The sequence below is a fragment of the Centrocercus urophasianus genome, unplaced genomic scaffold (genome assembly GCF_019232065.1).
Source record: "Centrocercus urophasianus isolate 14NV4802_14NV808 unplaced genomic scaffold, USGS_Curo_1.0 seq_36, whole genome shotgun sequence".
Lineage (NCBI taxonomy): Eukaryota > Metazoa > Chordata > Aves > Galliformes > Phasianidae > Centrocercus > Centrocercus urophasianus.
The window spans coordinates 1,348,154-1,365,519 of record NW_024884933.1 but is presented as its reverse complement, the minus strand read 5'-3'; the positions used below and the strand labels follow the sequence as shown (position 1 = coordinate 1,365,519).

At 45.1% G+C, this 17,366-nt stretch overlaps 1 protein-coding gene and 1 long non-coding RNA gene across 2 annotated transcripts in view; one reads left to right on the top strand and one right to left on the bottom strand.

Moving 5' to 3' along the window:
* Window positions 1-17,366, bottom strand: part of LOC122167269 — a 25,877-nt gene extending 8,511 nt beyond the window's left edge. Inside the window, exons 1-2 of the long non-coding RNA XR_006171000.1 lie at window positions 17,228-17,366; window positions 14,563-14,691 (exon numbers count right to left, since the gene is read on the bottom strand). This is a non-coding gene — a long non-coding RNA (uncharacterized LOC122167269). The remainder of the gene's footprint in view (window positions 1-14,562; window positions 14,692-17,227) is intronic.
* Window positions 13,354-14,353, top strand: LOC122167266 (C-type natriuretic peptide 1-like). Its single transcript, XM_042831726.1, has 2 exons — window positions 13,354-13,440; window positions 14,048-14,353. The coding sequence occupies exons 1-2, from the start codon at window positions 13,354-13,356 to the stop codon at window positions 14,351-14,353; spliced, it is 393 nt and encodes a 130-aa protein (XP_042687660.1).

The window sequence follows — 17,366 nt, the reverse complement described above, 5'->3', positions numbered from 1 at the left end:
CCTCTCCTCTCCTCTCCTCTCCTCTCCTCTCCTCTCCTCTCCTCTCCCAAGGAACAGTGAATTTCAAACTATTCAAGGACACAGAGATGTACCTTCAATTAGACAGTAGGGATAAAAACAAGTGCCATTTTTCTGTCTGACATACGAAGCCGTAACTTCTCACCACTACCACTCAAAGGTTTCACTTCGTTTCATCAAAGATCAGACAAATCGGTTCAGCCAACCTGCACCATCCATACTGCAGGATTGCATGGGATGCACGGTCTGGATAAAGCTCTCCAGCAAATCTAGAAACAATTACCTGCTTTCCCCCCTCAGGCAGCCCGTTCACACCCGACTCCTCACGACGGCTGAGCAGGGGAGAGAGGAGAAGTGGCGTTTTCCTGCACTGAACGCCAGGTGTCATTGCAGGCCTGCCTGATGTAGGCTGCATTCACAGCCCTTAAAGCATCGTTTGGGGATATCGGGAGGGCAGACGTGGCAGCGGGCTTATGGTGACAAAGGAAGTTGCTGAAAGCAGTGAAAGGAGAAGTGAATGCCCGCTGACTTGCCACAGCATTTTTCTCTTGAAATGGAAAAGGTCAGGGAAGCTAGAAGGCCTTAAAGACAAGGCATTCAAAGGGAACATCCACTTGAAACTGGAGAGCAGGTTAAAAGGAGGCAAATGAATACAGTGGAATAGAAACAAACAAGCAAACAATTCACACATCCAGGAGTATTTGTCAGCTTCTAGCAAAGCAGGACGTCCTTGCTCCCAAACACACTCTGATAGTGACTGTTCCCTATCTTCATGACTTCCAAAACACTCAGGATGGTGTTTACAGCCCACATGGAAATAGAAGCTAGAAGAATCAAGGCTGAGCACCAGACTCATTCAGTGCCCTCCACTGAGTTACTCAACTCAGCACTGCTTCTCATAGTGTTAAGAAGTTTTGTTATTAAAAAGATGTGTCAAAATGAGAGAGGGATGTGGAAACAGAAACAAAAATAAATTCATCTAAGTCAGCCTGACAGAGTTCTTGCCAGTGACCTCTCAAAAATGCTGGATGGCACTGCTAGAAAAACAGAGCAAAAGCTACACCAGACGGTGCAGTGCTTGGGGTAACTCAGGTGGTCTGAATGCTGGAGTCCTGACCTCAAGTTCCTTCTTTCCTGTCATTAATGTGCTGCCAAACTCCCAGCTCCTGGTGGGATGCTCAGCACATGGAGTCCTATGGTCAGCTTTGTTCTCATCCATTAATGCCCAGCAGCAGCCAGGTGCTACAGCTTGGACCTTTGGAGCACTCAGAAGCTCCAGGCACTTTGCACACACCTTGTATGAGCTATTTATGTGTTTAGGCTTCAACTGAATGACTGCAAGCTGGGAAGCTCCGCTGGCTAATAGCCTCACATCATGCAGAGGCTATGCCATATACCCAGCAAACACCACATAACAACCTCCAGAGCTAATGTCCTTTCTGTCCCATGTCCCTGCTTTCAGTACTGCTCAGAAAGGGCCCCGTGGGCAAACCAGTTCAGCTGGATCTCCAAGGGGCTTTTCCTATTTACCCTCCAGGAAACGATGCACTGCAGGCTGTGGGGAGTCCATTAGCTGACTGGCTGACCTCTAGATACAAGCAGCTGCTTAATTAGCAGGTTTAAAGGAAAATAAGGGGTGGGAATTCACTCCAAACTCAGTGATGTAAAGGCAACAGCTGCTTGAAAACATTTTTTTCCCCTTTCCTATTTAGAGAGCTCTTCAGAGACACGGCTTTTTACACCACTAATTAAAAAGAGCAGTTCAGGCTTCATTGAGCCTTAAAGCACAGGAGTTTGCTATTCAAGCTCATGGGAACAGCAAAAGGTGGGGGCATAAAACCGCAGTGATTTAGTGGAGTTTGTGCTCTGTCTCTCCCCTTTCGTTTGCTGTTCTCAGAGCTGCTCAGCACTGCATACATCATTCAGCACAGATATGGACTGACACTGCTATGGGCTCAGAACCAGCTCTGTGGACTCCCGGGTCTGTATTTATGTGGTTGAGCCCCAAAAAGAAGGAATGGTGTTCAGAGCAATTGACCAAGGCAGAATAGAGAGAAGTCTAAATGTTGTATCTGGCTGCAGCTAGCCAACATAGTGATAGGACAAGGGGGAATGGTCTTAAACTGAGACAGGGGAAGTTTAGGTTGGATATGAGGAGGAAGTTTTTCGCTCAGAAGGTGGTGATGCACTTGAACAGGTTGCCCAAGGAGGCTGTGGATGCCCCATCCCTGCAGGCATTCGAGGCCAGGCTGGATGTGGCTCTGGGCAGCCTGGTCTGCTGGTTGGCGACCTGCACACAGCAGGGGGTTGGAACTGGGTGAGCGTTGTGCTCCTTTTCAACCCAGGCCATTCTATGATTCTAAACACAGAGCAACTCACTCATTGGATCAGATCCACTTTACCTTCTGATATGCCATCTCCTGAGCTCCTGCCTCCTATCCTCCTCCAGCTCAATACAAGGCTGATAATGAGAGCAGCACCTCCAGCACCCCGCTCAGTAATTCTTACTGCCCAAATTTAGGCTGAATGAGGCCAGGCAAAGGACTGTGGACTTTGTTTTTAAACCCTGAAGAACACGCACAAGACCGGAGAGAGTCAGAATCTATTTCAGGAAGGTGTCTGTGGCCGTCAGGCTAAAATTAGACCATCTGTTCCTAAAAAGACCATGCAGCATGACAAGGATTTGGCAAGAGGCTCTTCAGTTGGGAATGTGACATAGGAAGTGCCTACATGGCTGTTGGCAGTGATGTCACCTGCTGGTGCTGCACCAAGGGGGGCTCGGGAAGCTCCGGTAGAGAGCACTGGAACTTGTTCAAGCCACTCTGTATCTGCAGGGGGCTGAGTGTGGGGCAGAAGTGTCGACAGGCTCCACTGCTTCCCACTCCCCGATAAGGGAATCTGTGGCTGTGACAGAACTGGTATTCTCACACTATTCCTGATGGGCCCTTCAGCGAAATATCGGTCCCTTCTTCCTGTCATGCCCCCACCTCTGGCTGCTCCAGGAATTCCTGTTTCTGAGCTTGCTGCCTCCACACATGGCTCGCCAACACTCGAGCTGGCAGAACCATTGGGAACAAGGCCTAGAATCTCAGCCTGGAGGACAGGACGTTTTGTTGTCTCAATGAAGGTACTTGCTCGGAAGCTAAGCTAAAGGGCAGCTCTCAAACCTGTTCAAGTAGGGATCCATTCTGAGGTTTAAAGTACAGTACTACGATGATTAGAGATGTGCAAAAAATAGCTCTGGAAAGCCATGCAGCGTTTCAGTGCAGAGATACAAAGTTTTAAATGCAGCATCTCTCCTCCAGCAGAAGCTTTCTGGGCATTAGTGGAATATCTTCATTTTGGACAATTAGTGAGTATCTGCAAAAGCTCTCATTAGCTCTTGGCTCCATGGTTTCAAAGCTGCACAGACAACAACCCACTTTCAAAACACCCATATAAGTCAGGGGAACATCGTATACACCATGCAGGGGGCAATGCAGGGAAAAAAAGAGTTGTTTGTATTACAGACAAGATCACAGAAGTGATGAACATTTCCAGTCCTCAAAGCAGTACTTCACATACAGCATCATAGAATCATCAAGGTTGGAAAGACCACTAAGATCAACTAGTTCAACCATCAACCCATCAGCACCACACCACTAAACCTCGTCACTCAGTGACATCTCTCTTCTTGTTGAAAACTTCCAGGGATGGTGACCCCACCACCTCGCTGGGCAGCTGAAGTTGCAAGACTTCAGCACTCCTTCTAGAAGAAATATTTCTCAATACCCAACCTGAAGCTCCCCTGGTGTCTTTTATTCTGAATAATTACAGAATTAATTAGGTCCTGGGAGATCACATTGTCCTGACACTAAGAAACAAGGAGAAAGAACAACACAGGAACATGCTCTAGCAGTTTGTCAGAGCAGATTATTTACAACACCAGCTGCAAGATGTGAGATCTGCCTGCAGATTGGGTCTGTTAGGACTTCAGTGAAGGCCTCCTATGCTGTGGGCAATATGAGACTGATAGTTGTGTCTTTGCTATGAATTCATTAAGCTCTACAGCTGTTAGAACCCTGGACCAAAATAAGCCTTGTAACCAGCAGAGCAACACCTCAGAAATGGTTTACCTTATAATCTCTTTTAAGAGGCTAATACTCTTCTCATTTACGTTAGTTCCAAACGGTTGAAACCTCTCAGCTTGTGAACCAATGCTTATAATGATTACTTTATGCAAGAAACATTAATCTTTCCAGAAAATGCAGCTCACTTTCCATTACTGCCTTCCTTTCCCCTCAGCTCCCAAAACAGACATACCCTATATTACACATATGTATTCTCACTGATGTTTCTGATGTGTCTGGAGGGAAATATTGTTCTAGTTATGGGAATATTAGGAGATTAGGACTCAGAACTCATTTTAAGCCTCATTTTCTAGGAGCATTCTGGAGCTATTTAGCTGTTCATGCCTATATCCCTTTCATTCCTTATTGACTAAGAGCAGCTATGACTTATTAGCATATCAGCTTTTGAATTTGCACCCTAGTTCACCTCTACCTCTCATAAGCATCTCTCTGCACTAAAATATCATGTGCTAAAGTGTCAAAGAACTCCTGGTCCCATTACACTTGTCAGGAACATCTGACCTATCTAGGCTAAAGAATGTGGTTGTATCATACCCCTTCTCTCCTCCATTCATTCTTCCCATGGCCAAAATTTCAGGCCTTCTTGGTCATTTCCTGATCTGCTCTGTCCAGAGATATGATGTCATTGCTTACAATGGTCTTCACACGTCAACACTAGGCAGAAAATGTGCTGTTATCCTCAGGGAGGTGGCATGGTAAAGCAAGCCCTCTTGGTCAACAAAGCAGAGGTTATGTGAAGAATCTCCAGTGGGCAAAGGAAGCTAAAAGTGTTCTTTGCATCTGAAGTTTTCTGGATCTGTGCCACTTTATCAGTTGTGCAAAGAGGAGCCATAACAGTACGCTGGTTTTAATTAGGCACAATTGATACCTCTTCACAAATTTCCATGATATGGATGTAATTAAACATTTATGTCATGTGTATTAACGTATACCAGTCTAATGATTTCTCAGTCTGGTTGTCAGTTCTACAGTAACCTGAATTCTCCAATCACACTGTGAGCAGAGGGCCTGAGATCCAACCTCCTCAGTTTGGCAATAAAATCCCATCCATTCCCATGTGAGACCCTGAGAAATGGGAGCGTTCCACTACAAGGAGCACTCTGCTGTGAGCTCAAGCTGACTCCACACATGTGGGAGGAAACTCTTGAACACCACATTGTCCTGAAACAAGGTTTAAGCTGTATTTGCTGTGGTTAAGCTATCCCGGTTAGAGGAATGGTGCTTTTACTCAAAGCCCCAAGAATTCTGAGCTTTCTACCAGCATTCAGTTGCATTACGCAAGTGCCATTTGTCCCTACGAATTAACTACATGAAATCCTTAATTCCAGAATAATTCTGTCTGACCCACAGAATAAACTCTTACAGGGAGAGAGGGACTGTAAATAGCTTAGGGTGAGATCATTCCTGTCCTCATTACACACAGGCAGATTGAACATTGATATTAAACACACTGCTGCCTTCCCCCATCTCTGTGATTTCAGACAGCACACTCAGTGCTTCCGTGCACATGAAGAAGCAGCCCTGCTTTTGTACATCCCCAGATCACACTACAGCAGCTTCAAGCCCTGGCATATAACCACACTTCCCTTTTTTGTCAAGACAGTGATGCCTAGAAGGTGCATCCCAAAGGAACGTGGATGGGTGCAATGAAAGTTCAAGGGAGAAGAAAGGTGAGGAGGTAACGACTGTGTTCCAACACGTTATTCCCTCTAGCCACCTCAATGTCACAGCAAAGGCACAGGGAGCAATGCAGCCCCTGGGGACTCTGTGGATGAAGTCACAGGGCCTGACAGCCTTGTGCTGAGGCTTTGTAACAAGTGCCTGGTGGGAAAGGCAGGGCCACGGGTGCCTGATGTGACAGGGGAGGTGCGAACGCGGCGCCGACAGTGGAGTTTATCTCAAGCACGAACACAGGCTCCAGCCCTGTAGCCTGAGCACCTTATCACAGCTTTAGAAGTGTTAGTTTTTGAAACGCTCCTCGCCCATCTCGCTGTGCTGACAAGCGATGGCTAAAATATCCTGCCCCTCCACCACATAAGGATGGAGCTATTTCCAGAAACCTGGCGAACACTGAGTATTTTCTGGGAAAACAAAGAAGGGTTGTCAAATCAAGAATAGTGGGTGATAAGAATCACCATAGCTACAGTGAGTTACTAATAAAGAGTAGCTTAGCTAGGAGCTGGATGAGGCTGCGTTCCTCTTGCCAATGCTCAGCCACCCAAGACAGCATGGAGCTCTCTTCCTGCTCACAAGTGCTCCCATTTACATCCACTGCAGACCTCTAGGGTGGTCCTCCTGGCACAACTAATTGCTGCCACACTGTGACATGAAGCACTTGCTTTCTAATCCTAGTGAGTGAGCATTGGCACCTGCACTTATCCAGTTGTGCCTGATCTGATGAGAAACATTGGTACAGAGGACTGTAAGCGTAAGCAGAAGAAAGAATAATACATATATGTATTCACAGTAATCTGAGCAGTTTTCCTACGTAGCCCTCTGCCTTCACAGAGCAGGGTCACATCTACCAACCTCTTCCCCTGTACCTCCAGTCAAGGCAAGTCCACTGGTCTGAGATGCATCAAAACTAATGGGCAACTGAGATCCCGGTCTGGGGATGCAAAATTAAGGAGGGAAGATTTAGGTTGAATATCAGGGGAAGTTCTTTACTATGAGAGCAGTGAGGTGCTGGAACAGGCTGCTCAAAGGGGTTGTGGATGCCCCATCCCTGGAGGTGCTCAAGGCCAGGTTGGATGGGGCCCTGGGCAGCCTGGTCTACTATTAAATGGGGAGGTTGGTGGTCCTGCATGTGGTGGCAGGGTTGGAGCTTGATGATCCTTGAGTTCCCTTCCAACCCAAGCCATTGTATGATTCTATGATGCAAATTAAGATCGTGCCCTGTGCTGCTCTCTCAGAGGCAGAACAAAACCTGCAGTAGAGGACAAGCTTTATGCAACAGCTCCATTTTAATTAGCCAAATTATTCTTGGGTTCATCACCAGTCATTGAGGGGAGGGAGAAGGGAAGTAAACAACCACAGCAATTATTAGAATGGTTGTCATTTCATTTCTAGAAATGGCTGCTTCTGCAGTAGCTCAATGCTGACAAATGGCACGCAGCAATAAATAGCACAATGGGAGAGTGTGAACTCTTGCCCCTTTATTTGGCTTCTTGGCTGGCAAAGCTTCCAGATCAATGAGCGCTGTTGACAACACTCAGAGATATTCCAGGATGCACTGTGTTGCAAGGAAAGATCTGGCATATGCCATCAGGCAAAAAGCTGGCCAAAACACTTTTGAAATGTCCTTCCAAAGCCCGTCTATTCATACAGAAACTTACATTCTGCAAAATTTGTTATGGATCCAGATCAACACATCTAATGAGGGTCTAAAACTCACCACCCACCATAAAACCTGAGGTCCCCTGTGCATCACGTGCAGCCATTCATACATCCCACATGGACCACGTGCCTCCCCAGGACAGAACCACTCACACATGGCCTAAAGCCACTGCTGGTACTGTCTGTACTGTGATCGTGAACAAGACTAAAGCTGCAATTTTATCAAAACCTGCCACAATATCTGATCTTTTTTTGGCTCTTTTCGTTTTTAAACCTGAATGCGTTCCCGGACTTTGAGGCATATTTTTCACTCGCCAGAAGAGGTCACCAAACACCTCGTTAACGAGCTGTGGATTAATGCAGCTCCCTTTCTCCTTCCAGCTGCTATTCAGCTGTATATTCTGTCGCACAGAGAATTTCACCAACAGAGATCTGATTTATTTCCCACAGAAAGAGCTACCTTTCCATAGCAACGCAGTAATATGTCCACCAATGAGACCTCGGTTTAAGCACCAGAGGTCTGTAACATAAGAAAGAGGAGGAAATCACTCTGATTCTGATCAGTTCAGTGCAAGACCATCCTACAAACTTCCAGACTTAAGGGTCAGCAAGGAGCAAGACTGGCTACCACAGGGCTAGGAAGAGTGATTTGAAACAAATGCACACAGCTAATCCATGCCTTCAGTTGCTGCGTGAATACACTTTGTGTAGACACCCCTACCTTTCTGCACTAAGGTGCTGTTCATCATTAGGTGCACTAAGACGCTGTTCATCTTCCAGGAAATGAAGCTTAGACAAAAGTTTAGTTTCAGGAGGCTTTATCATCACATCACACAGTGTGAGCACTGAAGCTATGAGCGTCCTCATACAACCCCTCGGAGAGATGAATCACTGAAAAGGGGCCAGGAACACCCAGCAGTGAATCACTCCATGTTGCACCTCTCTCTCTGATGTTATCCAAGTGCCAATACAGGCAGATAATGAGAGAAATCAGGCTCTGATCTTGGCAGCAACAGGCCAGATACGGAAGTCCCTTGTGGCTTCTTTGTTTCCAAGTGCAGATCTTCTGCAGCAGAGATGGGAATTGGCCCCATCTCCTCTCACAGTAAGCAGCAGTGAGGCAGAGCACACAGACAGCCATTTGATTAGCACTGAGTACCATCATCAGCTATTTCATCCCCCCCCCCCTCTCTGCTGGTAGGCTCCATTAGTGTCACCAGAAAGTGATGAATGTGTCTGACAAACCAAATACTAAAAATTTTCTCTCAGAGTCCAACACTCCAAAACCACCCACTAAATGTCAGCCTGCTGCCCTCCTTATCCTCAGGTGACCGAGACCCCTTCTTAACCTTGCAGAGGAAAACATCCCCTCTCCATTCCATTACTGACCCATCAGGGAGCATTAACGAAAGCATGCCAGCTGAAACAAAGGCAAAATGCATTGTTGGAATCCCAGAGAAGAGCAGTGATAGTGCTGAATCCCTCTTGCTGGCCTTTTCAGTCCCACAGAAGGTGCTGTTGGACAGGAAGGTAGTGTGTTAGCACAGAGACCTTCTTCAACATCAGTACCTGGATATCATTGTTTGCATTCTCCATAATGAATAGATATTCTCCCTCTTCTACTGTGGCTACAAAATGGGTTGTATTCACTCTCGAAGAAGGTTGCTCTACCTGAGGCAGCACTCTGTGTAGGTGAATATTCCTAAGGAGAGCTATCAAGGCTGTGATATCAGCAGTGACCAGATCAGCAAAATGAAGTGATAGGAGCGGGTAGGATGGGCTGAGCCCAGAGTTCAGCTACTCCAGACTTTACCGAGATGCCCCATGTATGCAGTAGGCCACTGTGTGAATACCTGACTACACACAAAGTTCTTGCTGAGACACCCAAGGCTGAGGTTTGTTTTGTTCCCTACAGCCATCCTAGAGGGTAAGGGAACAAATTCTACTTCAGTGCTAATGCAGATTCTATGGATGGAATCATAGAATGCCTTGGGGTGGATGAGATTCAAAGATCATCCAGTTCCAAGCCCCTGCTGCAAACAGGGTTGCCAACCAGCAAATGAGGCACCAGATCAGGATGTTCAGGGCCCATCCAACCTGGCCTTGAGCACATCCAGGGACGGGGCATTCACAACTTCCCTGGGCATCAGTGCCAGGGCCTCACTACCCTCTTAGTAAAAAAATTCCCCCTGAAATCTAACCTAAATCTCCCTTCTTTTAGTTTAAAACGATTCCCCCTTGTGCTATCACTATCAGGCCATGTAAAAAGTTCATTTCCCTCCTGTTTATAAGCTCCCTGGAAGGCTGCTGTCAGGTCTCCCCCCATTCATAGATTCACCTGGTAAATGAGCTCAGTAGTTTCTGTGCCCATTCCCTTTTCTGAAGAGAACTGATGATGCATATCCCTCTGCACCCCTTCCCACAACAGGGCCTTGCTGTCAACACGTACCCTAAGGTGAAGGCAATAAAGCGCCAGATGAGCAAGCAGAGCACCTGCAGCTGGGTAATAACCAGCAAGCCTGAGCTGGTGATGATGCTGTGTGCTGAACCCTGCTACAGCTCAGCCACCAGATGAATCAGAAGAGGGCAAGGGAGGGAGACAGCCAGGCAAATGCTCAGGTAGCACAGTGAAATGTTAATGTCCTATAATGAGGAGCCCTGGTGCCAGCTTCCATCACGAATTTGACAATCCCACTTTAACGAAAGCACTACAAACACGTCTCTGCCCTTTCAGCCAGCTGCAGTGAGCCAGGAAATGCTGGCCTGAGCAAATGGGAAGGAAGAGGAGGCTGAAAGGGGTCTCCGGGTTAGGAAAGAGAAGGATAATGAGTTACTGTGGCAGTGATCTAAAGGTACCTATCTAAGCAGGCCACATGCCATCAACTTTACAGCGTGCATTTCTCAGAACACCCTGCAGAGGTGGAGCAGAAACATTCCCAGAAGTTCAACATGCCCTACCTCTTTTCTTTTAATAAAAAAAATTGCAGGTACAAGAGAAATACCTCAGTAAACTAGGAAAAAAATCCTGTTGGAAATGAGAAACACACATCAACCTGCTTACTTATTCCTTCCATCCTACCTGGAGGGTATGCTGTACAAATGAACTCTCAATCACTTCAAAAATGGTCAGAAAGCCATTTCCTGTCACCCAAATATTTTCTGCTGCTTTCAGAAGTTCCTCCCTTCTTAAAGACTGAATTTGAACGTTAAAGGTTTGTTTTTAACCACACCATCCAAACCGTAATTTCAAAATTGCTGTAAACATTCAGGCATTGACTTCTGATCCTAACCAGAGCCCCGAAGAGATCCAGAATGTGAGAAGAGATTGCTCTCTGTTTCTAGCCATCCCTGTCCAGTGCAATAAATGTGATTTGAATGCAGCTACAGCCTACGTGGAACAAAGCTGTCCTCCTTCTCATCATTTTCGATCTCGTGTCGTTTTTGGAGGTGGAACATCCTCGTGTCCTGTTCATGGGGCAGCAACAGGATGAAAGCCAACGACATGAGTTACAAACAAGAGAATTCCAAGTAGGAATTTGGAAATCATTACATCACATAGCCAGTCAAATACTGAAACAGGGCCCAGAGAGGTTGATTTTCAGAACTCAACAAGGTGAGAAAGATGATCCAAGTTGGCTCTGCTTTTAGCACATGTTTGGACAGAAGACCTCTGGAAGTCCTTTTCAACCTTAATTATTCTATGATTTTTTCCATCACAGTCATGGTTAGTTACTGTGATAGTGGGGCTGGCAAGTGCTAACATTCAATAGTTACCAGAAAGACCATTCAGAAATCCCATAAAAATTGTTCAAGTCTTGAGCTGAAACAGGAGAAAATAGAAGTTCAAAGATCAAAGCCAAGAAGATTATTTATCTCCATGGATAGCGATAGGACAAGGGGGAATGGTTTTAACTAAGATGGGAGGTTTAGGAGGAAGCTTTTCCCCCAGAGGGTGGTGAGGCACTGGCACAGGCTGCCCAAGGAGGCTGTGGATGCCCCATCCCTGCAGGCATTCAAGGCCAGGCTGGATGTGGCTCTGGGCAGCCTGGACTGCTGGTTGGTGACCTGCACACAGCAGGGGGTTGGAACTGGATGAGCATTGTGGTCCTTTGCAACCCAGGCCATTCTGTGATTCTATGATTCACATAGACTGATAACAACATCTCAAATGAATAAAACAACCTTATGCTCCTCCCCTGACCTTTTCTTGCTGCCTTGGTACACTGCAAAGCATACACCTCCATCCTCTCTTTTACTTTCTCCAGAAGGGGGAATGCTCATGTGTATCTGATCAAGTTGTTCTATGATTTCATCCTCTAATAAGATTTGGATCAAATGTGGTTTTAATCAACAACAGAAAAATCCCAACAATGTCATAGCGTCCTTTTCTGTGATAGAAGGATCTTTATAAGCTGCTTCCTTAAAGAATCTCTTTCCATGCAACTTTTATGTCTTAAACTGACCTGTGGATGAAGAAAAGGCTGAAAACATTTAACCTTTGGCCTTTTCCATGCTTTCAGTACCAAGAAGAATCTTAACCTCAAAGATATGATGAAAGGTGCCAAATGGGCCTTCATTTCCATTCCCTCCCTACAGATCCAGACGAATGGCCTTTAACTTTCTGCATCACATGTGTGGGGAAAAAAAATATCAGACAAAGATCAATATGTGTTACTGCATACTCAGAAACATCCCCATTTTATCAGTAGGGCCAAATTCCAAGCCCCAGCAGAACACACAACTGATTTTATGGCTGCTCTTTCCCAATGCCCCCAGCATTGAAAAATTTCTTCGCAAGGAATTTAGTACAAAGCTCATCAGAAGCAGTGAGGACTTGGGGGGATCAATTACCTACATACAATTTCATCAGGGGACACACACACATCCCTCAGGTCCTTTCACACTAGAGGAAAGCCTGGCCAACAGCAAGGATTTAATTACCTCGAGGCCTTCGCTTAGGACTGATTTACTTCTGTTCACAGGATCCATTTTGTTCAAACCTGGTGCATCGATTGACTCAGTGAATAAGTAGAAACGTAACGCACTGAACACATTTGGTTCCTGCAGCTCTGCAGTGTCTCTGTAACTGCACTCGTGGTAAGAAAGAAACGGGGGCTGTGCTTCCTGCCAGACTAATTTCAGATTTAATAACAATTAAGTAGAGGAAGAACACAGAAATTTTTAATTTGGATCCAAGGCAGAAAATGACCTTCTTCATCAGCTTAAACTACGGCAAAGTATTCTGTGCATCAAAATTTACGTTCTCGTGCAACTTACTTGACATATTTTTAGGACTTGGATGTACCCACTTCTCCAAATAACATTCTTATGGCTTACTAATGCCATATTAACAAATTAGGTGATAATATTTGGTTCTCAAATTGCATATTTTGAGACACCCCTCACCTCCCCCTCCCCCCCTTTCCCTCTGTTTTTGTATTTCACAGAGCCAGGTGAATTCCTTTTTCATTCAGTACTTCTCTCACAATTACATTTCCCCAGAGGCAAAGGAAAGGCTCAGTGATCAACTTCAGGAACACTGAGCTAAGCAAGCTGACATATATAAATGGCACCAAGAACACAGGCTGCAGAGACCTTCACATTCACAGCAACAGAATGATGCTGCATTGCCTAAGCGTAAAATGCTCCTTTTATTCCCAGCCAGAAAGGAGAACTATTTCTTCCCTCCTCCTCTTGGGAGAATGAAAACAGATCAGAACCTCAGACCAATCCTTGCACTGGCTGGAACTCAAAAGGTAGACTTGGGAGGGGTTGGAGGAAGATATAAAGGCTGGTGGCTGGAGACACAGAGTGGCACAGAACCGAGTGACTCAAGGAGAGGAAGAATCAGAGACATCAAGACACGAAGATGAAACTTCTTTTTTGCCCTGGATTCTTCCTGCTGCTTATTGTCAGCCAGAAGCAGGCAATGGCCAACCCTATTTCCAGCTTGCAGGTAAGTGCTGCTCAATTGAATGGAAAGAAATTGATGCTCCTTTAGGATATAGGCGCTTCAGATTACCAATGTTTCTCCCAACCCCAGCTAAAGAAGTAGGAGGCTTTCAAAGAGAACACGACAGCAGAAATCCTGAAGTTAGGCAGGCAGAGTTATTTAATGGAGGGAAACTGAAGCAGCCAATTACTGGATTTACATTTCTGATCAGTTGAGGAAGCTGAAATGGAAACGTTTTTCCCATGGGGTCAGTTTGGAGATTTCAGATTTAGGGTCATTCTATGATTGAGTGAAGCAATAAACTTCTGGAGAAGGAATTTGCCTAGAAGGGCTCCTTCCTGTAGACTTAGAGCAGCCACCTGCATGGTCCTCCCTCAAGCCTCTAGTTAAAGCTGAACACTGAATTAATAGGTTGTGCCTGCACAACTGTGAAGAGGATTTTCTCCTCTGTGCAGTGCAATAATACAGTCCCTGCTCCTGAGCTCCAGAGGCAGAACTGGTAAATAAAACTAGAATCCTCTAGGTTAACTGAAAAAAATACCCATAACCCCTTCATTTTTCTCCTGTCCTCCTCCAACCTTTCCTTTTCTACTTTTTTCCCCCTGCTCAGAGTCTGTCCATGCTGTTAGATGAGGAGCTGGAGCATCCCCTGGTCTCAGAAGAGAGGGACCATGAGCAAGATGGCTCAATCCCAATAGGTGCCTTTGAGCAGGAAGATGCTGAGTTCCAGTGGACCCGAAACACCAGAGATCAGCCTGCAAGGACTTCCACTGCTGACAGTGCTGCCCAGAGGCTCCTCAGTGACCTCTTAGGCTTACCTCAGAGATATCCAAACAGAATCAAAAAGGGTCTGTCCAGGAGCTGTTTTGGGGTCAAGTTGGACAGAATTGGGTCGATGAGCGGACTGGGGTGCTAACTGCTTACTGTGGTAAGAGAGTCATGGACACGTGGGTTTTGTGTATAACTTGTATAAATACGTAGAAGAGCTCATTTAATTAACCTTTAAGAAAGGGTGCCTAGAGTAACTTTTATCCTCCTATTGAAAACACAGTTAATTAACTTCACTGACAGAATATATAATCAGCAGTATGCTTAAAACCCATGAAAACCACAGCTCTGCTTTACCTGCTTTTCACTCCTTTCTCCCAGTCAGATGTATGCACTTCATGTTGTCACAGATGCCAGATCAGGGAGGCTTTCACCAATTCCTTAGGGATTCTTCTGTCAGTACAAACTCTGGGGATGCAGCTGGCCCTAAAACAGAAAGCAGTCATCAATTTCCATGTGTGAAATCCTGTCCACATCTTTTTTTTTTTTTTTTAAACTTATTCTTTTGCTTTCTTGACAGGACTGACCTGGAGGGTTCAAAGGACCTGCTGCCTATCAGTGAGATATTAAGCTCTTATTTGCATTGGTTCCACCAACCCATCTACAGATGATGTACTGAACCTCTCCCCTAAATTGCTTAGGGGAGACAGAATAGGACACACCATAACTGTATGCTTATTTGTATCAGAGTAATTATTTGTGAGCATCTACCAGAAATGTAAGTACAAAAAACATTTGTACTGTTTATGTAATAAATGTATAAATGAACAGTTTCCATTATGTCATGGATAATAAACTTTTTTTTCCGTAACTGGGTGAATTTGTTTCAATCCTTTGCTGCAATTCCCTTTATGTACCATTCCTGAAGGGGATGCAGTGCTGCTGTTTGCAATTAGACATAACCCACTAGAATTCAAAAGCATATTAGAATCTGCTCTCTGGTATAGGTAAATTGGAGTAACCTTCCTGAAGTTAAAGATCTCATACACAAGACACCCAGCCTTTGGCCACTATTGTTTGAATTTAAAGGACAACTGTGTTAGCTAAGTTTCGGTTTTGCTCCTTCTAAATGCAATTCCTGTGGAAAGAAAAGAAGCCAGGATCTGCAGGAGAGCTATAAAGAGCCTTACTAAGAAAACTTGATTCTTCTCTCACACTGTTCTCGATATACAGCTTTCCCCCTCAAGCCACAGACTTGCTCTAGGAAGGACATGAATGCTACAAGCTCACAAGAACATATCATACAAGCACTTAAAAGCTGTCTATCAGATACAAGAAAGCACAGAATGATTTGCTAATGGAGATGGTCTCCCCTTGCCCAAGCTACCAGCAGCTCCTCTCTGTATTTTCTTCTGATCTCTCACCCTTTTAATACACCTTGCATATTTAGAAATTAGTTTAATTCTACCTGTCTGTGGCTATTTCAGCCTTCAGGATCTTCATCTCCTCAGACCACTAGTTGGGAGGTTATCAGCAATGGTGCCTCAAACCCTGAGCAGGAACTGTGAAACACATCCTGAAGGCCGCCCTACTTACCAGTCTCTATGAGGTCTTATGCTGTTTCCTACTTACTCTGCTTAAGTTAATTTGATAACAAATCAGCAGCAACAGCAAAAGCACCCTAAACATTCGCTTGCTGGCAAGGAATGGTCTCACCACTTCCACAGGCACCTCCAAGCCTCTCAAACAATGGAATAACCCACATAATTAATTATTTGTGCTGCCTTTCTTAAGCAAAGCAACAAGTTAATGAAGTACTTCATCAATAATGAAAAATTAGAGCAAGGAGGAAGGATAAGAGTACCTCCACTTGTCAGCAGCATTCACTTTGCACTAGACATGTAAAGCATGGTCTTAGTGCTATTGCTACAGCATGATGAGTGTAAGCAGCATTTCTAGATGGAGTCCCATTCATGGGCAAATCCTCCTAGAGTTCTACAGCCTGGTTGGACCACACATAAAACTCTCCTTTCTGTAGCTTCCATCATACAAACACCTCTCTCCTGTACATTCATTGCTTTAACTCAATATCCTTCAGAAAGAGAGCTTCTTTTCTCCCAGTAGAGAGAGTTACAACAAAAAGAAGCAGACCTTCACTCGTAGAAACCCCACAAGAAGCATCCAGCTCTCTTAAATAGATTCCCTCTTGGGCATGCTAGCCCTAGCGTGGCCCAGGTGCAGCCTAAATGATAGCAAGGTGAATCCACACAGCCTGTTGACAAGCAATGAAGGGCAAGTATGTTGTGACAGCTGGTGCCAATGGGAAGGTGGAGCATCCTTCCTAACGATGCTGGGTCTGACAGCCTCCCTGCAGTAACCCTAGGAGCAGGTGTGTTCTCATAGGCCTGAAAGCTTCCTGATGGTGGAATTTGAATGCTGAAAACACACTAAAAACATCAAAAAAAAAAAAAAAAAAAAAAAAAAAAGTGCTACTGGAATCTGTTTCCTAAACATCCTCAGCCTGTTTACAAACTCAGCTGTACTACTTTGAAATTATTTGTGGATAAAATAAAATAGGTCTGAAGAGGTTGAAGATTGAGCTGTTGTCAACAGAATCCTACAGCAGGTGAATAAGAAATTGCTAAGATCTTCAACTTCCCCAACACTGAGCTGTAACATGGCATCCTATCAGCTGGCATTTGGGGTGAACATTTTAAAAAGCCACTATTCATAAGGAAAGAACAATTTATTTCACATAAAAGGCCCCGTAATTAGGTCCCTAGGACTAAAGCCAGATGTGTCTGTACTTTAGGCAATTTGCTGAGTTCTATTAGCATTTAAACAATCAAAGCTAACCTTTGAAGTTAGCATGCCAGTCAGACGGGGAAGCTCAGCTCTAGCTGTGTCATTTCCATCCCCACTAAGAAGCAGTGCATGAATTTACCAGCCAGGGTTACAGGAGGAGCTGAGAAGAAAAGCTTGCAGTAAAATAACACCTACACACCATGAAACATACACATACCTTTCCCAAATGAGTCTTCTTTCAGGAAAGGAGGCACTGCTTGTTGTGATGTTTTAAACAAAACAGCTTGCCGACTGGTGGATGCAGAGATCATCATCCTACACCATCTGATATTGTTTGATTCCAGTCAAAGACAAAT